This window comes from Belonocnema kinseyi, chromosome 6 (assembly GCF_010883055.1).
Source record: "Belonocnema kinseyi isolate 2016_QV_RU_SX_M_011 chromosome 6, B_treatae_v1, whole genome shotgun sequence".
NCBI lineage: Eukaryota > Metazoa > Arthropoda > Insecta > Hymenoptera > Cynipidae > Belonocnema > Belonocnema kinseyi.
Window position 1 is genome coordinate 2741482 of NC_046662.1, and position 23472 is coordinate 2764953.

The 23472-nt window shown below is 26.6% G+C and overlaps 1 protein-coding gene across 5 annotated transcripts in view; it reads left to right on the forward strand.

Annotated features, from left to right (window-relative positions):
- The window catches only part of LOC117174245 (octopamine receptor beta-3R-like), a 324579-nt gene that overhangs the window by 289180 nt on the left and 11927 nt on the right, over positions 1–23472 (forward strand). For all 5 annotated transcript variants that reach the window (XM_033363149.1, XM_033363151.1, XM_033363152.1 and 2 more), the window contains one exon: positions 9136–9247. In XM_033363149.1, the coding sequence (XP_033219040.1) occupies positions 9136–9247 (112 nt within the window). The remainder of the gene's footprint in view (positions 1–9135; positions 9248–23472) is intronic.

Below are 23472 nucleotides of genomic sequence, written 5' to 3' on the forward strand. Positions count from 1 at the left end.
CCCAAACATACATTGCATAAAAATACCCACCACGAAAAATCTTATTAGGATTTTATTAAAACAGATTTCACCCTATTTCCCTTATTCCCCCTGTTTTAAATATTTCCCTTTCTCCCGTTTTCTCATTTTGCATTTTAAATACCAACTGATTTAATAGAAATAAGTAAGAAAATCGAACTATTTTTCTCCTTTGAAATTCACTTATTTTTTAGTTGAAATGTCTACTATTATATTGTTAGCGCAGAATTAATTTATTTCGGAGAACAATTCTATTATTTGATTGAAATTTTAAATAATTTTTTGAAAAATCAACTTTTTTGTAAAAAAAAGTCTTCCATTTTAATTGAAAATGTATCTCTTTAGTCGACAGTTCATTTTCTTCTTTCAACTGAAAATTGGATATTCCATTCTGTTTGATTGAAAATTCATATATGGTATTATGGTATATAGGTAATTTAACTATTCCATTCACGGTTGATAATTTACGTTTTAAATTAAAACTTGAAACAATTTATGTGAAATATCATGTACTTTGTTGAAAATTGGTCATTTTTGGTAAAAAAAATTAATCCTTCATGGTATAAAAATGCATCTTTTTGATAGCAAATTACTCTGTTCTGGTTGACGATTCAACTTGCTTATTCCAAATTTTCTTTTTTTTTTAATTCGAATGAAAATATTTTTGTGTTCAAATACAAACTATTATATTTTTTATTGAGAATTAATCTCTTTTGGTTAAATACTGATTTGCTTCTATGAAATCCAAAAATTTTATTATAAACTCATTTGATTGGTTTAAGATTCATAATTTAAGTCGAAAATTAATAATATGATTGAAATACTCATCTCCGTAGTTTAAAATTTGACTATTTTGTTACATATCATTTTTTGTTTCTTTATTGCAAAATAGTTTGTTAAACTGGAAATAGATTTATAGCACTGTTAGTTCATAAATGATGTTTTTAATTAAAATTGATACAATTCGTATAAAAATTAATATACTTATTCTAGAAGTTGTCACTTTTGGTAGAAACTTTTTGTCTTCTTGTTTGAAAATTTGTCTTTCGTAGTTTTAAAATTCCATTTCTTGAATGAAAATTACCTTTGTTTTGTTGCGGATTTAATTACATTTTTTTTTAATTCTTCTCTTTTTTTTTGTTTAAATTAAAATGTTTTAGATTAAAAATAAAAATCTTCTTAGAATGTGATATCAACTATTGTATTTTTCATTGAAATTTATCGTTACGGTTGAAAATTTAAATACGTGACAGAAAGTTGAACAGGTAAAACTTTTTTTTAAGATTCATCATATTACTTGAAAATTTTACTGTTTTGTATAAAAATGATTTAATTTGATTGAAAATTGAATAACATAATTAAAAATGAAACTATTAGATGAATATTCGTCTTTTAGGATTGATTATTAATTTTTTCTGTTGATAATTCGTCTTTCTAGGAAATATTTCGTCTTTTTTGGTTGAAGATTTATCATTTCATTTGAAAATTCAACTATATGGTTCTCAGGGAGCTTGACCTAACACTCTTTCTTGGCTGAAAATTAAAATGTTTGTAGCTTGAAAATTCAATAATTTTGTTGACATTTTTCCATGACTGGAAAATCTTCCTTTGTTGAAGCTTTAACTCTTTATTGCTTTGAAATTAATTTTATTTATTGGAGACTTTAAAAATTTAATTAAAACTTAGTCTTTCATGAAAATTTTGTTCATTTGTTTGAAAATTTATCTTATGGTAGAAAATTAATCTTCTTTGTTGAAAATTTAGCTGCTTTGTTAAAAATATAAACATTTTGTCAAAAATTTAATTATTTTCTTGTAAATTTATACATTTGTTTAAAAATTTATATTGCTTGGTAAAACATTTATCTTTTTTTATTTAATTTGGTAAAAACTGACAATTTAAGAATTTCGCAGAAAGTTAACATTTTTTGCTTAAAAAAATTCAGAATTTTAGTTACCTTCTTTTCTTCCTCAACTGACTGAACTTCTTGGTTGAATCGGAAAAGTTAACTATTACAGATAAATTTAAACATTTTTTTGGTCGAAAATACATCTTTTTGGTTAAAAATTAAATTATTTTGTTTAAAATAACTAATTTTACTAAAAATTCATCTTTTTTATCGAAATCTCAATTTGGTTATTTAAAATTTATCTTTTAGGTTCAAAAATTCGTCTCTTTGCTAAAAATTCATCTTTTTGTTTGAAAATTTATTTATTTTGTTCATAACTGAAAATTTAACTAATATTTTCTTGGTTAAAAATATTTTTATTGTATATAAAAAAGATTGTGACTTTTTTAAATAGTGTCTGTTTTGGTATACAATTTAAATATTTGGTTAAAAATTAATTTGTTTAAATATCCATCATTTTATTTGAGAAGTAATTTATTTTATTGAAAATTAAACTGCTTTGTAGAAACCTTGTTTTTCTTGCTTTAAAAGTGAACAATTTAAATGAATATTGAATTTCTTATAAAAATTTATTTTTAAGTTTAATAATCAATCCTTTTTAAGTTGAAGATTCAAACAATTTTTAAAAAAGTTTTTCTTCCTCAGTTAAATTTAGCTGGTATTAATATAAATTAGAAATTTTTTTTTTAATTATAACTGCGTTTTAGATTCCTTCCAAAAATAATATTTTTCGTTGACGATTCACCTCTTTAATTAAAAATTGAACTATTTTCTTGAACATTCACATTGCAAAATTATGTTCTTAATTCAAAATGTTACTATTTCAGTTTTAGTTGATAATTTATATTTTTAAATTGAAACTTTGAATAATTATTTGAAAATATATTTAATTTATCAAAATCACATTACTTATTGGTAGACAATTCATATTTTTGAGCTGAAAATAACTGTTTAGTAAAAAATTCCTCTTTTTGACTTTGGAGTTCAACAATTTCTTTGAAAGGTAACTTTATTGTTACACTTTCCTTTTTTAAGTTTCAAAATAAATTATATTTTTGTTGAGGATTTAACTAGGTTCTTACAAATTTATCTTTGTTATTTTAATTCAACTGTTATTTATTGAAACTTAAAATATTGTTTTTGGAAATATCAACTTTATGTTACATTTTTTCAAGATTTCATATTTTTTGGTTGAGAATGAAGCTCTTTAATTGAAAATGGAACTATTTTGTTAAAAATTAAAACTATTTATATAAAATGAGGTATCTTCTTTAAATTTTATCTTTTGCTACAAAATAATCTTTTTTGTTGAAAAGTAAACTACTTGATTGAAATTGGAAATACTTCCTTAGAATTGTTTTTACTGGTTGAAGATTCATTATTCTAATCAAAAATTCACCTCGGTAGTAAAAAACTTAACAATTTTCCTAAAAATTAGTTCTTTCATTAAGAATTAGTTTTTTCTTTCTAAAAACTGAATTATTCCACTTATGTTCAAAAAATTTATATTTTCTTGTTGCAAAGTCAAATTCAAAATTCAATAGCTTCGTAAATTTGAGGTAAAAATCCACATAAAATGTTTTTAAGCGCGATTTTAATTCGCGAGGGATTTTATAATAAATTTATGAATTTCAGTGAGACAACTGTGACAAATGATTTCAAGCTTTCATTCCTTACTCGTTAATCCGCCACTCAAAAAAAAAGAAAAAATAAGTTTTCCTATTTTCCAACATTTTCATAATATCTTGTCACGTTCTTGTCCTTCTCATTGTCAGCCCATAATGAAAAACTTTTTTATTATTATTGTCCAGAGATTGGCAGAATTTTTTGTTAAGAAATTATTTATTGAAAATTCCTAATTCTTTTTTAACTGAAAATTAATTTTTCTATTACAAATTTCCCTATTCCATTTTTGTTGAAAAATGGATCTTTTTTTAATTATAATTTGATGAAAATTTTGGTAAAAATAAATCTGCTTTTTATTAATGTTAACATTTTTGTTAAAAAGTAATTTTTTGATAGAAATTCAATAGCTTTGATGAAAACTCCCCTTTCTCGTTTAATAATTATTCTATATTGGTAGAAAATTTAATTATTTGGTTAAAAATTCAACTATCTTCATAAAAAGTAGTTTCTTTTTGGGCTAAACTATTTTTCCATTTATAATTATAGTCTAGAAGAGAAGTCTGGGAGTCGAGAACTAAATTAATTTAGAATTAAAATTAAATATTACATTTTTATTCAACCAACGATTTTGTTAAAAAGTCATTTTGTCTTACAAAATTTTTCACTTTAGTTGAAATTCATCGGTTGGTTGATTCGTCTTTTTGGTTTGAAAATATATTATTTTGGTATAAAATCTATTTTTTTTTTATAGAAAATTGAACAGTTTTGTTTAAAAATATATTTTTCGGCTGATCATCCTAATGTTAGTCGAAAATTACTCTCTTCCATTGAAAATTATACTAGTTTCTTGAAAAATATTTTTTTATTACAAATTAATTTTTTCATTAAAAATTTCCCTGTACAATTTTTGGTGGAAAATTGATCTTTTTTATTTAAAGTTTCAGCCATTTGGTGAAAAATAAATCTACTTCTTAGGAAATATAACATTTTTTTAAAATCAATTGTTGGGCAGCAGATTCTGAATTTTAGTTGAAAATTAAACTAGCTTGCAGAAAATTATTTTTTTAAAATTGAAATTCAATTTTTTCATTCAAAATTTCCCTTTTCATTTTTGCTGGAAAATTGATCTTTTTTTAGTTTGAGTATGACTCTATATTGACAGAAAATTTATTTATTTGGTTACAAATTCTACTATATTGTTAAAAAGTACTTTCATTTTGGGCTGAAAATTAATTCTCTTAACTGAAAAATCATTTCTTTCATTTTTTATTGAAAATTTTTCTTCCTTAGTTGAAAATTAACTAATTTAGAAAAGTATCCTTTTTTACTGAAACGTATGTGAATATTTTTTCTTTTTGTTTTGTTAATTCGTCTTTTTCGTTTAGGATTCATCTATTTTGTCAAAAATTTGTCTTTTAGGAAAAATTCAACTATTCATGTCTGTTTTGTTGCAAATTTTAACTATAAGATTTTTAGTCAATAATTTATCTTTTTTATTAATAATTAATTTACTGTGTAGAAAATTCAACGATTTTGTTGAAAAGTCATTTTGTGGTACAAAATACTTTATTTTAGTTAAAGTTCATCAGTTGGTTGAAAATTTGATTATTTTGTTAAAAATGGTTTTTTTATGAAAATTTACTTTTTTTATCGAAAATTTACCTATTTAAGTTGAAGATTCATCAATTGAGTTGAAAATTAAACTCGGTTTCGTTGATAATTAAACCAATTTGTGAAAATTCCTTTTTAATTATAAATTAATTTTTTAATTGAAAATTCACCTATTATATTTCGAGTGAAAAATTGATCTTTTTTTAGTTTAAAATTCATGTATCTTGTTGAAAATGCATCCTTTCCGGTAAAAAATTAATCTTCTTCGTTGAAAATTCATGATTTTGGTTGGAAATGCAACCATTTTTTGAAAAATAAATCTATGAAATTTTCTAAGAAATTAAAAATTATGGTTAAATTGTCATTTTTGTTTTAAAAATTAGACTATTGTGTAGAAAATATATTTTTTATATAGAAAATTGAACCATATTTCCAATTTATAACCAAGTTTCCAATTTTCAAAATAAATTTTTTATCTAAAGGTTCTTAATTTTAGTTGAAAATTATTCTCTTTCATTGAAAATTAAACAAGTTTGTTAAAAATAATTTTTTAAATATAAAAATGAATTTTTTTATTCAAAATTTCCCTATTCCATTTTTGGTGAAATATTGATCTTTTTACAGTTCAAAATTCAACCATTTGGTAAAGAATAAATCTACTTCTTTGAGAATTTAACATTTCTGTTGAAAGGAAATTTTTTGACTGTCGAATCTTAATTTTAGTTGAAAATTATTCCCATTCAATGAAAATTAAACTAGTTTCTTAAAAATAACTTTTTTATGCAAAAATTAATGTTTCCATTGAAAATTTCCCTATTCTATTTTAGTTGGGAAGTTTATCTTTTTTTTTAGTTGGAAATTCAGCTATTTAGTGAAAAATAATCTATTTGAAAGGAGATTTAACATTGTTGTTAAAAAGTATTTTTTTTTCTAAAGCGTCTTAATTTTAGATAAAAATTATTCTCTTTTATTGAAAATTAAACTTTGTAAGAAATTGAACCATTTTGTAAAAAATAAATCTACTTGAATGGAAATTTAACATTGTTGTTAACAAGTTATTTTTTTGCTGAAAATTCAACAGATTTGATAAAAATTCATTTTTTTTAGTTTGAGAAGTATACTATTTTGGTAGAAAATTGATTTCTTTGTTTAAAAAATCAATTATATTTTTGACAATTAGTTCATTTTGTTTTGCTGAAAATTTATTCTTTTAACTGAAAAATTTAACTTTCTCATTTTTTAGTGAAAATTTAACTAGTTTCTTAAAAATAACGTTTTTGTTTGAATATTCTTGATTTTAGTTGAAAATAGTTTGGTACAAAATTCATCTATTTCCTAGACATTTGTTTGTTTGTTGAAAAAATGTATTTTTTAAAACTAAAAATTCAACTATTTCATTTTTGGTGAAAATTTGTCTTACATGATTGGAAATTCATGCATTTTCTTAAAAGTTTGTCTTATTTTCTGAAAAATTAATCTTCTTTTAAATTAAACTAATTTTAAAAAAATGCTTTTCTTTTTTTTAGAGATGCAAATTTTTTTGTAAAATCCAGTCTTCAGTTAAAAATTTGATTCAACTATTTGATTACAAATTAGTCTGTTTTCTAAAGAATTCAACATTTTGGTTAAAAACTTATTTTTTGTTTGATGATTCCTCATTTTAGTTGAAAAATAATATCTTCAGTTAAAAATTTAACGATTTAAAACAAACTCTTGTTCTTTGGTTACAATTTCATTTTTTGGCTAAAAATCTAACTATTCCCGTCAAAGAATAAAATAAAAGTTTCTTGGAATCAAAGAAAATGTTGAGTGGATCTCAGTCATAAATTTTTTTTTCATTTAAAGAAATTTTTTATTTCACAGAAACACTATTTTGTTCTAATGACAATTTTTTTAGATTAACTAAACAAATTGTGCTAAAAAAAATAGTTTTTTTTAAAGATTGTTTTAAATTTTATTGTTTTACATCATGGCTTCATATAAACTAATTCCAAAAATGGGATTGGATTCTTATGTAAGCCTAATTTTGTAGCATAAACCGCTATTTTCGATTAAAATTTTTAAAAAATTCAAGAATTATTTCGTGACAAAGTAGAAAGCTTAAATTCAGAATGATTAAATCAACAAAATTTTAGTTGATTCAATCTTAAAATATGGTTATCAAATGAACAACAAAACATTTAGTTGACCCATGAAAATTGGTTTGGTTGATTCAACCAAATCCTTTGCTTGATTCTAGTCAAAAATGTCTCTCAGAGTACTTGGTAGATATAACCAAAACATTGTATTTAATGAAAAAAGAATTTTCTAAAATCCAGAAAGCGACTGAACCAAAATCTTGTATTGATAGAAGCAAACGAATTTGATCAACTGAACAAAAGGTTTGTTAATTCCACATTAAATGTTTTCTGTCGTCAACCAAATGCGGTCAACAAAACGATGTTGTTGATCAAAGAACATTTTTTTCTGGGTGCTTGCTCACATTCTAATTCACAAAGACGCCTCAAGATATTTCAAGCTTTCCTGAGTTCTTCCGGCAATTAGGCCTCAAGAACTTTGAAAGAACTTTATAGGCCGAAAGCCTCAAAGGAAAACTTCTTCTAATTGTACAAGTCTTTTTTTCCTCTCTCCTCATTTCTCTTCTACATTAAAATGCAAAGTCGGCAGTGTGGGGATTATAGACAAATGGTGCAGTCAACCAACGTGCACCTACTTTTTATTTCCGACACGATCTTATCAACTGCAGCTCTACCAGTTTCTTGCTCATCACTATTTCTCCATTTCTATGTATTGCTTTATTATTTTAATCAAAGAGAATTCTGAAAAAAACTGTAAAAATATAATCACTGAGAAAGTCATCTTCTATAACTGAATTGTACAAAAAGTCTTAAGAGAAGAAAAGCATGTTTGTCTCTAATGAACCGATCAGACTGATGATCGAAAATATGATTGTCTCCTCTTAAGACTCTTTGTGCAATTCTTTTACACAAATTGACTTAATTAGAGATTATTTTTTCATACTAATAGTAAAGCTAGTCTCTGTAATAGTAAAGAGCAAGATCCTGTTGCATAATAAGTCAAGAGTGGCGCTATCTCCTCCTCCTCCTCCTCCACGAGTACCTCCTCCAGTTCCTCCAATACCAATTTGTTTTCTTTCGTCTTCTCCTCCTTCTCTTTATCCACCTTCATCTTCTTGTCTTCTATCTTTTACACCCCCTCTTCCTTCTTCACCTCCTCCTCCTCTATCCGCTCTTTATTTATTTCCTCCTCCCTACCTATTTGCTGCTTCTCCTTAACATCCTCCTTCTTCTTGTATTTCACCTCATAAGTCAACATGAGATAAAAGATAAGGAAGAGAGAAATAAGAAAAAGAAGATAGATAAATAAAGAGCAGATGAAAGAGGAGGAGGAGGAGGAGGAGGAGATAGAAGATGAAAAGATGGATGAGGAGAAGAAGGAGTAGGAGAAAGAAGGCAAATTGGTTAGTAAAGCAGAACTGCCGGTAAATTACTTAGTTGATATCTCTGAAAAAATGCCATCGCTCCAAACTTTTTTAAAAACAGAAACTTAGTTGATATTTCTACCTATAGATAACGCCAAATACCAATCGGTGGAACAGGAATATCAGCAGATATGCCAGTTCATATATCCGCTATTAGATGGTGCCACTGCAGACTTTAACATGGAACAGAACATTACTCAGCCGATAGGTGGCGTGACAATGGCATAGCTATAGTATACTAATTTTAACAAACATGGGCACGAAGCCATAGGCGTTAATTTTTTTAATCGGTTCTCGGTCAACTCCAAGAAAAAATTTGTTTTTCAAGATATACCTAAACAAAAAGTATTTGTGTTGGGAATTAATACTTCAGTCTTACAATTAATGTGGGCTTACAACTTAAATATATATTAAATTAAATTATGTTTGCTTATTTGATTTGAACAAAAAATTGTTGTTTTTGTTTCAGGCACAACGATACGACAGCAAACGAAAAGTTGGAGAGCAGAGCACAAGGCTGCTAGAACCCTTGGCATCATTATGGGCGCGTTCCTTCTTTGCTGGCTTCCTTTTTTTTCCTGGTAAGATCATATTTCAAAATTTTTCTCGCAATATAAAAATAAATTATAAACTGGAGAAAAATAGATGTTTTCGGAGTAAAAACTTTGCAAGTTCCTACACACCTTAATATTTCCCTCTGACCCCCCTAACTGCCCGCCCGATCTTCCTAAGTGCTTACTACCACCATAACAGTCGCCGAGCTCTTTAAATATCCGCTACCTTTATAAATGCCTGTTCAACCTTCTTAAGTGTCAGAGTAAAATCCCTAGATTCCGCCCTGAATCCCTAAATTCCCGCTATATTCCTAACTGCCCGCCCAATCTCCTTTATTGCTAAACACCTGAAATATTGCTCAACCTCTATGCAATTTCTTTAAATTTCCTTACCTCTTTAAATTCCTAAATGCCTGTCCAATATCTGCCCAAGCCTCTCAAATTCACAATTAACCTCCCTAAATGCCCGTCAAACCTTCCTAAATGCTTTCTGCAGCCTTCACTATTGAATATACTAAATTTAGGTTACTTACTTCATTTGCTTAAATTCCCGCTACCTCCATAGCTGCCAGCTAGGAAACCTTAAAAGTCCCCCTCAACTGACGCTCCACTGCTCTAACTGCCTAAAACCTCCATAAATGCCCTTCAGCCTTCTCAAATGCCCGATTAAAATCCCTAAATTTATACCTTAATTCTCCAATTCTGCACTACCTTCATAAACTGCCACTAAATCTCCTTAAATACTAATTATCTCTCTAACCCCCCCCCCCCTGACTTTCCTAAATTTCGTTTACAATACAAAATTCCCGCCCAACCTCTCTAAATGTCCGTAAAACCGTTTTAAATTCCCGATTAGCATACATGAATGTCTGTTATCTCTTTAACTGAACACTAAGAACTTAAATAACCCTTACCTCCGTAACTGCCCGCCCTCTCACAAAAAACCAGTCAAAACTTCGTTTTATGGATTAAATCACCTGAATTTCTATTGGACCTCTCTAAATACCCAGTACCTCCCTAGCTGTCGCCTGATAACCCTAATTACCCACTACCTCCCTAAATGCCTGATCAGCCTGGCTAAATACTTAATACCACCCTAAATCCCCGAAAAACGGCTTTAAATATCCGTCATTTTAGGGTACTTTAAAATATTTTAAGAGCTTCAAAAAGTTTTAATGGATTTCAGTAATTTAATGGGATTGAAAAACATTTAATTAATTTCAGGGTATTTTAAAAGAGTTCAAGGAATTTTATATTGATTTCAGTAATTAATGAGATTTCAAAGGATCTTAAATATCTTGAGGTTTTTTAAAACAATTCCTAGAAGTTTTTAAGAGATTCGAAAAACTTTAAGTGAATTTTCATACATTTTAATCATTTAAATGGATTCCAGAGAATTTTAAACATTTTCGGGTATTAAAAAAATACAATGTATTTTTAAGAATTAAAAAACAGTGTGCAAATAAAACAAAATCATATTTATATTCTTAATTATTTTATTAAATTTTCAAGAAATTAAAAAAAAAGTTAGACGAGAGTTTTCAAAATAGTTTATAGAATTTGAAATATTTTCGGGTGTTTAAAAATATTTCAATAGCTTGAAAAAGCCTCAATGGGTTTCAGTAATTTGATTCAATTTCAAGAGATTTCATTAATTAAAGAAAATTTAAAAGATTCCAAGGAATTCTTATTTGGTATTCAGTAATTTAATAGGATTTCAAAGGATCTGAAATATTTAGTGGTATTTTCAAAATAATTTTAGAAATTTTTAAGAAATAACAGAAATTTTGAGGAATTTTTAATATATTTTATTCATTTGAAAGGATTTCAGAAGACTTAAAATATTTATAATTATTTTAAAATTTTACAATCTATATTCAAGAATTTAACAAATTTATAAACAAAATAAAAATGCATTCATATTTTTATTATTTACAAATTCAAAGAAATTTAAAAAAAAATTTGATGAGAAATTTCAAAATAGTTAAAAAAATTTGAAATATTTTAGGGTGTTTTAAAGGATTTTAACAGCACAAAAAAGCTTCACTGGATTTCAGTAATTTAATGAGATTGCAAGAGATTCAATTAATTTTAAAAAATTTTTAAAGATTCCAAAGAGTTTCTAATTGATTGATTTAGTTTAATGGGATTTCAAAACATTCTTACATTCTTTATTATTTTATAAAATTTTCAAGAAATTAAAAAGAAAGTGATGGGAATTTTAAAAATAGTTCAAAGAATTAAAAATAATTTAGGGTGTTTTTAAATATTTCAGAAACTTAAGAAAGCTTCATTTAATTCCGGTTATTTTATTCATTTGAATGGATTTCAGACGATCTTATATATCTTCTGGTATTAAAAAAAATACAAAGTAGTTTCAAGAATTTAAAAAATCTATAAATAAAATAAAAATATATTTTTATTTTTGAATATTTTTTATCATTGTTGAGAAATTAAAAAAAATTGATGCGAGTTTTAAAAATAGTTTAATGAATTTGAAACATTTTAGGGTACTTTAAAAGATTTAAAGAGCTTGAAAAAGCTTAAATGGATTTCAATGATTTGATGGAAATTCAAGAGATTTAATTAGGTTTAGGAAATTTTAAAAGATTCCAAGGAATTTCATGTGAGTTTTAAAAATAGTTTGAGGAATTTGAAACATTCTAGGGTGTTTCAAAAGATTTCAAGAGCTTGAAAAAATTTCTATGGATTTCAGTAATTTAATGGTATTTCAAAAAATTTAATTAATTTTAGGACATTTTAAAAGATTCCAAGGAGTTTTTAATCCATTTATGTAGTTTAATGGGATTAAAAAAAATCATTATCTTTTCCAATATTTTATAAAAATTTTTAAAAATTAAAGAAAAAGATGATTAATTGATTTCTGTAATTTATGTTCATTTCAAAGGCTCTGAAATGTCTCAGGGTGTTTAAAAAGATTTTAAGGCATTTCAAGTGTTTTAGGATATTTTAAAATTTTGTAATAAATTGCCAAAAGCTTAAAAAAATTTCAAAGGAATTTTCAATAAATTTGAATTATTTAATTTGCAAGGTTTCCCTAATGTTTTAAAGGATTAAAAATATTTTAGGGTATTTTAAATTATTCCAAGGAATTTTTAATTTATTTCCGTAATTTAATGGAATACTGAAGGATTAAAAATTTTTTAGATCTTTTAGAAATTTCAAGGATGTGAATAATTTCACTATGCTAATAAAATAAAATTATTAGCAGTAATACATACACATTTACAAGTCAACATTATTTCCCATTTATGACTGCGATTAAATAATCGAAACAGGGGTGATTACTAGTCAGTAATAATTTCATTCAATTTAGTCACGTTTTAATATAATTTGATTTCAGTAATTATTTTTTAATTACTGACGAGTAATCCTTTGATTTTGTTCCATTTATTTTTAATTCAATTCAATTTAAGTAACTACTTTTTAATTACAGACCAGTAATCAATACTAGTTTGATTAATTAATCACGATCATCACTTGAGACTACAATCGTCAACTCCTGAACATCTTCTTGAATTATTTTCTATTTATGATAGTGATTTAATAATTGCAACAAGGTTGATTAATGATAAGTAATTGTTTTTTTTCGTTTAGTTTTATTTTAATTTGATTAAATTTAATCTCATTAATCATTTTTTAATTACTGACCAGTAATTTTTTAATTATTGAATCACCGCCACATTTCAGACTACAATCGTCAACACCTCAACATCTTAAATTATTTTCTTTAATAATGGCGATTAAATAACCAAAACAGTGTTGATCATTGACTAGCAATAATTTAATTTCCTTTCTTTAATTTTTAATTCAATCTAATTTCAGAAACCATTTTTCAATTACTAATCAAAGCTCTTTTGATTATTTAATCACCGTCACACAATGGGAGAAAAATGACTTTTTTGGTTCAAAATGAAGTGCAACCCGCAAATATTGACATAAAAATTGTTGAAATCGCCTAAGTTTCATAGAATAACATCAATTAAAAATATTCCAATATCATATAATAAACTAAACATAATGATAAAGAAATTTCTTGTTTAAAATAATATTGTTGCTATTACTAACAAATTCAATAAACAAATGCAATAATCGGCCATTTTTGACCAAAAAATTCGTTTTTTCGATGTCATCATTTTTTAATTTGGAACTGTGTAATAATTTTTGAAAAATGCATAGTTTGTTGATTAATCTTATGATTTTTCATAACAAATTTAATAAACAAATGCAGTCTTCGAGCATTTTTCGGCAGAACAATTCGTTTTTATCGATGCCAGTTTTTTTCAGTTGGGAACTACATGACAATTTTTTTACAATTTTAATAAACAAATGCATTGTTGTTGCATCTGTCGACGGACGTTTTTTTCGATTTCAGACTTTTCAATTCAGATCTTTAAAGCAAATTGAGCAACATTGATGATTATTTTATAAATTTTATGATTTTTTCAAACGAATTTAGCGAAAAATGATTTATTCGGACATCTGTCAGCGAAGAAGTTTGCTTTTTCAAATCTAAGTCCTTTTAGTTTAAGTTTCTTATTACTTTTATTCTTTCAAGAAGGCTGAAGCTCAAGGATAATGCATTTGTTTATTAAATTTGTTTTAAAAAAATCATAAAATTAATCAATGAATTATGAATTTTTTGTTAATTTGTCATGAAGTTTCTAATTTAAAAAGTTGTCATGGAAAATAAAACGAATTTTCCTCTCGACAAATGCCTTAGCTATGCATTTTTCATTTAATTTGTTTAAAAACCTCATAACATTATTGGAAAAATCTTTAAATTTTCTAAAATTAGCATGAAGTTCCTGATTTAAAAAATTAAATAAGAAACAACCATTTTTCTGTCGAAAAATGCCTGATTCATACATTTGTTTATTAAATTTGTTTATATTATTAACAATAATAACCTAAAGAAGAAATTTCTCTATTAGTATATTGTTTTTATCCTAATTTCTTGCAATATAATTTTAAACAACGTAAAATTGTGTAAAATCATAAAAAAGATTCTTTCAACAAATAATTTATTTATAAAAAAATTTTTGTTTATTATATAATATTGGAATATCTTTAAATAATGTTAGCCTATAGAACTTAGACTATTTTAACAAAGCATATGTTAGTGACAAGCAACGGGAACGTGAAATAGAAAAAATAACCCTTTTTTCGTAATGTTTGTTTATTCATAAAAAATTTAAAAACCTAATTGAAAATCAGTCTCCACAACTCACTTAGAAATCTTATAAACTTTTTTTAAAAAAATTTTTAATTCAAATCGGTCAATATTTGTGGGTTGAACGTTATTTTTAACGAAAAAAGTCATCTTTTTCACATTTTGCGTCATTACTTGATACTATACTCGTCAGCATGTGAACATCTTTTTGAATAATTTTCCATTTATAACCGAGATTAAATCCTATCATAAAAAAGAGGTTGCGATATAATCTCGAAAGCTGAAGCCACATTATCTCTTCACCTATTGGTTGGATTTAAACGCGCCGCCTATTCTTTAGATTCGAGATCAGAATCGAGATCAAGGGAATCTTTTATGAAGCCAACGCATGCGCACCGAAATTCAATCTAGAGTCATTTTTAGGTTAAGAACAGAGCTGCGTATCAGGGTGCTTCCATATCTCTGCAAGCAGGCAGCCTGCATGAAGAAAACCCAAAAGAGTGAAAGAGATGGACCATTCTCTATCTCCCACATTCTCATGGGGTTTCTGCATGCAGGCTGCCTAGGTACATTAAGCTAGCACCTCCACAATCGAATTTTTTAATTTTTCATAGCTCAGAATTTTGGGCTTTTTTTGGACTGCATTTAAAATTTTTGGGCTCCTTTACTTTTATCAAAAAATCAATTTTCTTGTGGAGGTACCAGCTTTCATTAACCCAGCACCTCCACTTCTTTAAATCACTAAATAATAAAAATTCAATTACATCAGAATTTTGGGCTTTTTTGAGCTCTTGGAATCCGCAAAAAAATTTCCCCAACCCAACCCTTAACTTCCAAAATCAACCCCCTTCAAGAAATTGAAAATGTTCAGTAGTTTATTAACGGGATATTTTTGTGCCTTTTTTGGGCTCCCAGAAAATATCCACTTCGATTTTTGGGCTTCAACCCTTACAATAAAAAATTAACCCCTTTGTAACAAGCAGATATGAAATTTAAAAAAAATAACTTTTATTACATTTTCGAGGAGCCCAAAAAACAGAGACTTTATTTCTATTGCAAAATTCTACAAAATTTTGTTTTTTGACAAAATGGTATCTATGTGGTAGAGAGGGGTTGATTTTTGACGTTGAGGGGTTAAGCCCAAAATCGTAGCGGGTATTTTCGAGCAGCCCAAAAATCAGAGACTTCATTTCCATTAAAAAATTCTACAAAAATATTTTTTTTGACAAAGTTCTATTTACGTAGTAGGGAGGGGTTGATTTTTGACGTTAAGGGTTGAAGCCCAAAAATCGTAGCGTGTATTTTCCAGGAGCCCAAAAATCAAAGACTCTATTTCCATTTAAAAATTCCACAAAAATTTATTTGTAGACAGCGTTGTATTTATTTGGTAGAGAGAGGTTGATTTTTGACTTTAAGGGTTTAAGCCCAAAAATCAGAGGCTATTTCCATTGAAAAATTCTAGAAAAATTGATTTTTTTGACAAAGTTGTATCTACGTGGCAGAGAGGGGTTGATTTTTGACTTTGAGGGTCAAAGTCCAAAAATCGTAGTGGGTAATTTCAAGGAGCCCAAAAATCAGAGACTCTATTCAAGCTCTAAAATTTAATAAAAGTTATTTTTTGACAATTTCATATTTGCTTGTTACAAAGGGGTTAATTTTTTAATGTAAGGGTTAGAGCCAAAAAATCGAAGTGGGTATTTTCTGGGAGCCAAGTAAGAATGCCTATACAATGACTTTTTTATGCTGCTTTTCGAATTTACAAGAACTATTCATTACTTAAGCAATTTTTATTACAAAATTAAAAGTTTGACCTTTATCCTACAAGTTAATTTCTTTTCGAAGTCAACTAAGAATGTCTATATGATGACTCATTTCTATATTGCTTTGAAAATTTACAAAACTGTTAATTATTTAACCAATTTTAAGTAAAAAATTAGGACTTTGCCCTTTTTTCTACAAGTCATTTTTTTTAAGGATTCAAGTAAGAATGTCTACACGATAACTCTTTTGTATGCTGCTTCGCAATTTTACAAGATTTATTAATTGTTTCAACAATTTTAATTCAAAAATTAAAAGTGCCCTTTTCTTAAGAGTCAATGTATTTTTGAAGTCAACCAAGAATGTCTATCCGATGACTGCTTTCTATTTTTCTTCTCAAATTTACAAGAACTATTAATCATTTAAATAATTTTAATTAAAAAAAAAAGAGTATTTCTTTTTCCTGCGAGTTAATTTTTTTACGAAGCCAAGTAAGAATGCCTATACAATGACCTTTTTATGCTGCTTTTCGAATTTACAAGAACTATTCATTACTTAAACAATTTTTATTACAAAATTAAAAGTTTGACCTTTATCCTACGAGTCAATTTGTTTTCGAAGTCAACTAAGAATGTCTATCCGATGACTCTTTTCTATATTGCATTTGCAAATTTACAAGAACTATTAATTATTTAAACAATTTTAATGATAAAACTAAAAGTGACGTTTCTCTAAGAGTCAGTGTGTTTGTTGAGTTAACTAAGAATGTCCATCAGGTGACTCTTTTTTATATTGCTTTGAAAACTTACAAGAACTTTTAATTATTTAAACAATTATACTAAAAAAATTAAAAGTTTGTCCTTTATCCTAAAAGTCACTTTTTATGGCGTCAACTAAGAATGTCTATCAGATGACTTTTTTCTATGCTGCTTTGTAAATTTACAGGAACTGTTAATTATTTAAACAATTTCAATTTAAAAGCAAGAGTTTAACCGTTTTGATACGAGTCAATTTTTTAACGGAGTCAACTGAGAATGTCTATCAAATAACTCTTTTCTATGCTGCTTTGTAAATTTACAAGAACTATTATTTATTTAAAGAATTTCAGTTTAAAAATAAGAGTTTGACTTTTTTGCTACGATTTAATTTTGTTACGAAGGCAAGTGAGGATGTCTATCGGATCACTCTATTCTATGTTTCTTTGCTAATTCACAAGATGTATTAATTATTTAAACAATTTTAATTACAAAATTGAAAGTGCCCTTTTTTGAGAGTCAATGTGTTTGCGGTATCAACTAATAATGTCTATCTAATAATTTCTTTCTATGTTGCTTTGAAAATTTACAACAACTATTAATTATTTAAAGAATTTCAATTGCAAAATTAAGAGTTTAACATTTTTTCTACGAGTGAATTTATTTACGGAGTGAACTATAAATCTCTATCGGATGACTCTTTTCTATGTTGATTTTCAAATTTACAAGAACTATTAATTATTTCAACAATTTTAATTAAAAAATTAAGAGGTTGGCCTTTATCCTACGAGTAACTTTTTTATGGAGTCAACTAAGAAGGTCTATCGTATAGCTCTTTTCTATGTAGCTTTGCAAATTTACAAGAAATATTAATTATTTAAACAATTTTTATTTAAAAATTAAGAGTTTGGCCTTTATCCTACGAGTAAATTTGTTTTTGAAATCAACTAAGAATGTCTATCTAATAACTTCTTTCTAGGTTGCTCTGCAACTTTACAACAACTATTCATTATTTAAAGAATTTTAATTAAAAAATTAAAAGTTTGGCCTTTATCCTAAGAGTCACTTTTTTTATGGAGTCAACTTCGAATGTCTATCGGATGACTTTTTTCTATGTTGCTTTGTAAATTTACACGAACTATTCATTATTTAAACAATTTTAATTTAAAAATTAAGAGTTTTGCCTTCATCCTAATAGTAAATTTGTTCTCGAAATCAACTCGGAAGGTCCATTCGATGACTCTTTTCAATGTTGCTTTGTAAATGTACAAGAACTATTAATTATTAAAGAATTTTAATTAAAAAATAAAGAGTTTGGTTTTTTTCTACGTGTAGGCTCTATTTTTTAACATAATTAACTAAGAATATGGTTTGAATGATTTTTTTTTCTCTGATGCTTTGAAAATTTTAGGAAGTTTATTTTTCTACCAAGAATGACGAATTTTCAACAAAATTCTGAATTTCCAAATAATGCATGAAAACAGATGAATTTGTTTCCAAATAGTTCATTCATTAACGAAAGAAGATCGACTTTGAACCAAAAGGATTAATTTTCTACCAAAACAGAAAAATTGAAAAAATTGAATTATTAAATTAAAAAGGTCAATTTTCAATTTAAAATATCAATTTTCAACAAAAATAGTAGAATCGAAATTTCTTTTAAAGAAATTGATTTTTGACAATCTGAAAATGAATTTTTTTAAATAACTGTATCCTTAATGAAAAATATTAATTTCAACCAAGAATATTACTTCTCTACCAAAAATTACGAGTTTTCTACGAAATCTAGAAAGTTTCAAACAAATATGTGATTTTTATCTAAAAAATATCATTTTTCAACCAAAAGTAATATAAGTAAATTTTACCATCACAGAAATTAATTTTAAAATACATATATATATATAGAAATTTGAATAAAATAGTTGAATTTTCAATCAAAAAGGTTTGTTTTAAACAGAAACAGATGAAGCTTCAATTATGAATTTAATATTCAACGAAAAAATGTGATGGTTCAGGTTTTAGTTTAAAAAGTTATTTCGAATTTAAAGAAGTGTAATTAGAAGAAAATATCTGAGTTCTCTACCAAAACAGATTGTAATTAAAAATATCAATAAATTTTTAACCAAAAATGGAAAGTTAAATTTTCACTTCAATAAATTAATTTTTGAAAAAATAAGAATTGTCCGAAAATGGTTGAATCATCAATCAGGAAGATGAATTTTCAAACAAGAAGATTAATTTTCTACTAAAAAAGACGAATTTCTAACAAAATCCATAAATTATTAAACAATTAGTTAGACTTTTAACAAAAAAAGATCACACTTTAATTTAAAGGATTAATTTTCTACTAAAAATGTCATAGTTGAATTTTCTGTTAGAAAAATTAATTTTATACAACAACAAAAAAACAGTGTTATGAAAATTATTTTAAAGGAGATCGAATCCATTTAACATTAGGTAGGTTCTGCACTTCGAGTCACTGAATCGATCAGGAAAGGAATTATGTTGTTTTTAGATTAAATTTTAAGGGAACTTTTTTTCGTTGTAAAATAAATTCTATGTTCAAAAGATTAATTTTTAAACAATAAGATTAATGTTTTACAAAAAGGGAGAAATTTCAACCAATTGCTTGATTTTTAAACTATAAGGGAACAGTTTTTTGAAATATTTTTTGAAAATAATCAACAATTGAGTTGAATTTTTTTTCTTTCTTGACTGAAAATTATTTGCATCAGACTACTTGGGTAAATGTTAAACTAATTGAGTGAAAATGAATTTTTTTTTATTCATTATTTTAGTTGAAAATTTAATTCTTTTGTTCAAAATTCTTTCTTTAGTTAAAAATTCATCTTTTTTTCAAACATTTCTCTAATTGTTTTAAGGTTAAACGACCTTTTAAAAATCGATTTTTTTGGTTGAGGATTCATTATTTTAGTTAAAAATTTATCTCTGGTTGAAAACTTAAAAATTTTCTTAAAATGCAGGTTTTGTTTCAATTCAACTTTTATTGTTTTAAAATAATCATATTTTTTAGTTTTTGGTTGAAAATTTATCTACTTATTTGAAAGTTTAACTATTTTTTTAAGTGTTAGATGTTTTGATGAAAATTTAACTATTTGGTTGAAAATTCGTTAATTTTTTTAAACTGAAAGTTAAACTTTTTCATTTTCAGTGTAAACGGTTTTGTTAAAAATTTGACTTTTCAATGAAATTTTTGCATATACAACCGAATATTTTAACTTTTAACGAAATACTTAAATTTCCAACCTACAAATATAAATTTTAAACGGAATGATAAAATTTTCAATCAAAAAAGATTAATCTTTAACAAAAAAGAGTTGCATTCAAAAAAAGAATTCCCAATGAAAACGTAGTGGTGAACATCTTTAAAAAAAAGAATTTCAACAAATTATTTAAGTTTTTAACCAGAGTTGAATTTTCGAACAAGTATGTAAATTAATTTTCAATCATAAAGATTAATTTTCCATGAGAGATTCGAATTTGACCAAAAGTAGAAAAGTTACTTTTTCGCAAAAAAAATTAATTTATTTCCGAAAAAAAAATATTTTTAAAAGAAATAGTACATTTTTTCAACCAAAGAGATGAGTTTTCCACTCAAACTATTAATTTTTTATCTATAAAAACGAATTTTCAACAAATAAAGAATTGTCAGTTAGGAAATCAAAAAATGTATCCAAATGCTTAAACTTTCAAGTCAAAAAACTATTTTTCTATAAAACAGTTTTAACACCTTTCCCTTCCATCTACCACCATAAACCACATTTTTCACAACACTTTCACCCCACGTGATAAGTTTTCAAGCATTCACTGGTTTAAAGTGTTATTTTTAATAAATAATTTCACTAATTTCAATGTAAATTGAAATATAATAATTATTAGTTTAAAGTTCATTATTCAAAGAATATGATTATCATCAACGTGAATTACAAAATTGTAATAAATGCTATTCATCAATTTGGGTGTAAATTAATTTTCAATAAAAAAAAGCTCGTTTGGAATAAAAAAGTTCAATTTAATTGTCTATCAAAAAATATAAAATTTATTAAAATCCTATTATAAAAGATAAATTACAGTTTGAGGTACAGAACTCATCCTTTGGTGCCTTCTATTATTTTATACTAATATTGTGTAACATTAATTAAATATGTATAACATAGAAAAGATAGACTTTTGGTTCATTCTTTTTCATAAAAAGATAAATAGACGCGTGCAAGACTACTCGTAATTAAAATAGTGTTGATTAGTAATCAGTTATCATTTTATTTTATTCTCTTTCAGTAATCATTTTGATTTACTGATCAGTATTGGAAACTATTTTTTTTATTTGATCACCACCTTCATTTGAGACTAGACTCGTCAACACCTGAAAATTTTCTTCAATTATTTTTATTTTTTGGTGGAGATGAAATAATTTAGAAAAAAATTATTGCTGATTAGTTATCACATAATTTTATCCACTTTTATATTTTATTTGTGTTTACTGACGAGTAGTGAATACTGTTTCCTTTAATTTGATCACCGGTTTTATTTGAGACTAAACTCGTCACTACTTGAACATTTTCTTGAATTGTTTTCCATTTATGATTGTGAATAAATAATTAAAACATTATTTATTACTAACCAGTTACCGTTTAACTTTATTCGCTTTCAGTACTCATTTTTAAATACTAACCAGTGATGGAAACTGTTTTTTTCATTTGATCACCGCCTTCATTTTAGACTAGACTCGTCAACACTTGAAAATTTTCTCAAATTATTTTTCTTTATTGGTGGTGATTAACTAGTTAAAAAATTTTGTTCATTAGTGACAAGTTATTTAATTTCATTCACTTTCAGTTTTTATTTGTATTCACTCACAAGTAATGGGTACTGTTTCCTTTCATTTGGTCACGGCTTTTATTTGAGACTAGACTCGTCAATACCTTGACATTTTCTTTATTTTTTCTTCATTTATGTTTTTAAATAAATAATTTAAACAGTGTTGATTATTGATCAGATACCACTTAATTTCTTTTACTTTCAGTAATTACTTTTAATTAATGACCCGTAATGAAAACTGCTTCATTTATTTGATCACCTCATTTATTGGAGACTAGACTCATCAACATCTGAACATCTTCTTGAATTATTTTCCACTGATTTAATGCACTTACCGAGAGTACCTGTGTGAATTGTGTAGGATTGAAGTTACGCAGATTGGTCAATGGTCACGACTCGACGTGACATGCAGATTAATTAGTAAAGTAAATCACTTCTAGTGCTTGCTTGCTTGTATCTAACGACACTGAATTTGAATTCCATTCGAAATACATCGATGATTTAGGACACAGTGTCGGACATGTGGATAGTAGATACAATGTAGAATTGTACATACAGTGATGTTAAACTGAGTCAAATATGCACGAATTCCATGTTGCAAAGCTCGTGCTGAAGTTCCGTTGTGTCGCCCCATGACTTGTCGTAGCTTTAATTTAATTAATGTTGCTGCTGCTTTGTCCTCAATTCATGGCGCAACGTGTGCTCTACAATTTCGCTCACCAGCCAACACTTCATATTATCTAATCTATTTGCATTTACATATAGATATCAGAGTGGCGGAAAAACTTCAACTTTAAAAAATTAAAGATCCCTTTTTTAATAAGGAAATAACTATTTACACCAAATTTTTATTTTTAAGTCAGGAAATTTTACACTACTTTGGTTACTATCCCAATTTCCAATGTAGCATACGACATCGCTTCCTGCGTTTTTTCTGAAGCAGTTTCCTCGTAGTTTAAGAGTTCCGACCCTACGTTGTTGCTGACGCAGTTTCTGAAGCAGATTATACTTTTTATCCTACGTTGTTTGTGACGTAGTTTCTGAGGTAGTCTTCTACGAAATTTACGACGTAGTTTACGAGTTCAGATCCTACGTTGTTTCTGACGCAGTGTCCGACGCAGTTTCTGACTTAGTATCCTACGAAATTAACGACGTAGTTTACGAATTCGGATCCTACGTTGTTTCTGACGCAGTGTCCGACGCAGTTTCTGACTTAGTATCCTACGAAATTAACGACGTAGTTTACGAATTCGGATCCTGCGTTGTTTCTGACGCAGTTTTTGACGTAGTGTCCGACGAAATTTACGACGTCGTTCACGATTTTGGATTCTACGTTGATTATGGCGCAGTTTTTGGCGTAGTATCCTACGAAATTTACGACCAAGTTCACGACGAAGTTCACGACTTTGGATCGTACTTTGTATATGGCGCAGTTTTTGACGTAGTGTCCTATGAAATTTACACCATAGTTTGCAAATTCAGATCCTACGTTGTTTTTGACGCAGTTTCTGAAGTAGAGACCCAAGAAATTTACGAATTAGTTTACGACTTCGGATCCTACGTTGTTTCTGAATCAGTTTCTGAAGCAGATTATACTTTTGATCCTATGTTGTTTATGACGTAGTTTCTGAGGTAGTCTTCTACGAAATTTACGACGTAGTTTACGGGTTCAGATCCTACGTTGTTTCTGACGCAGTGTCCGACGC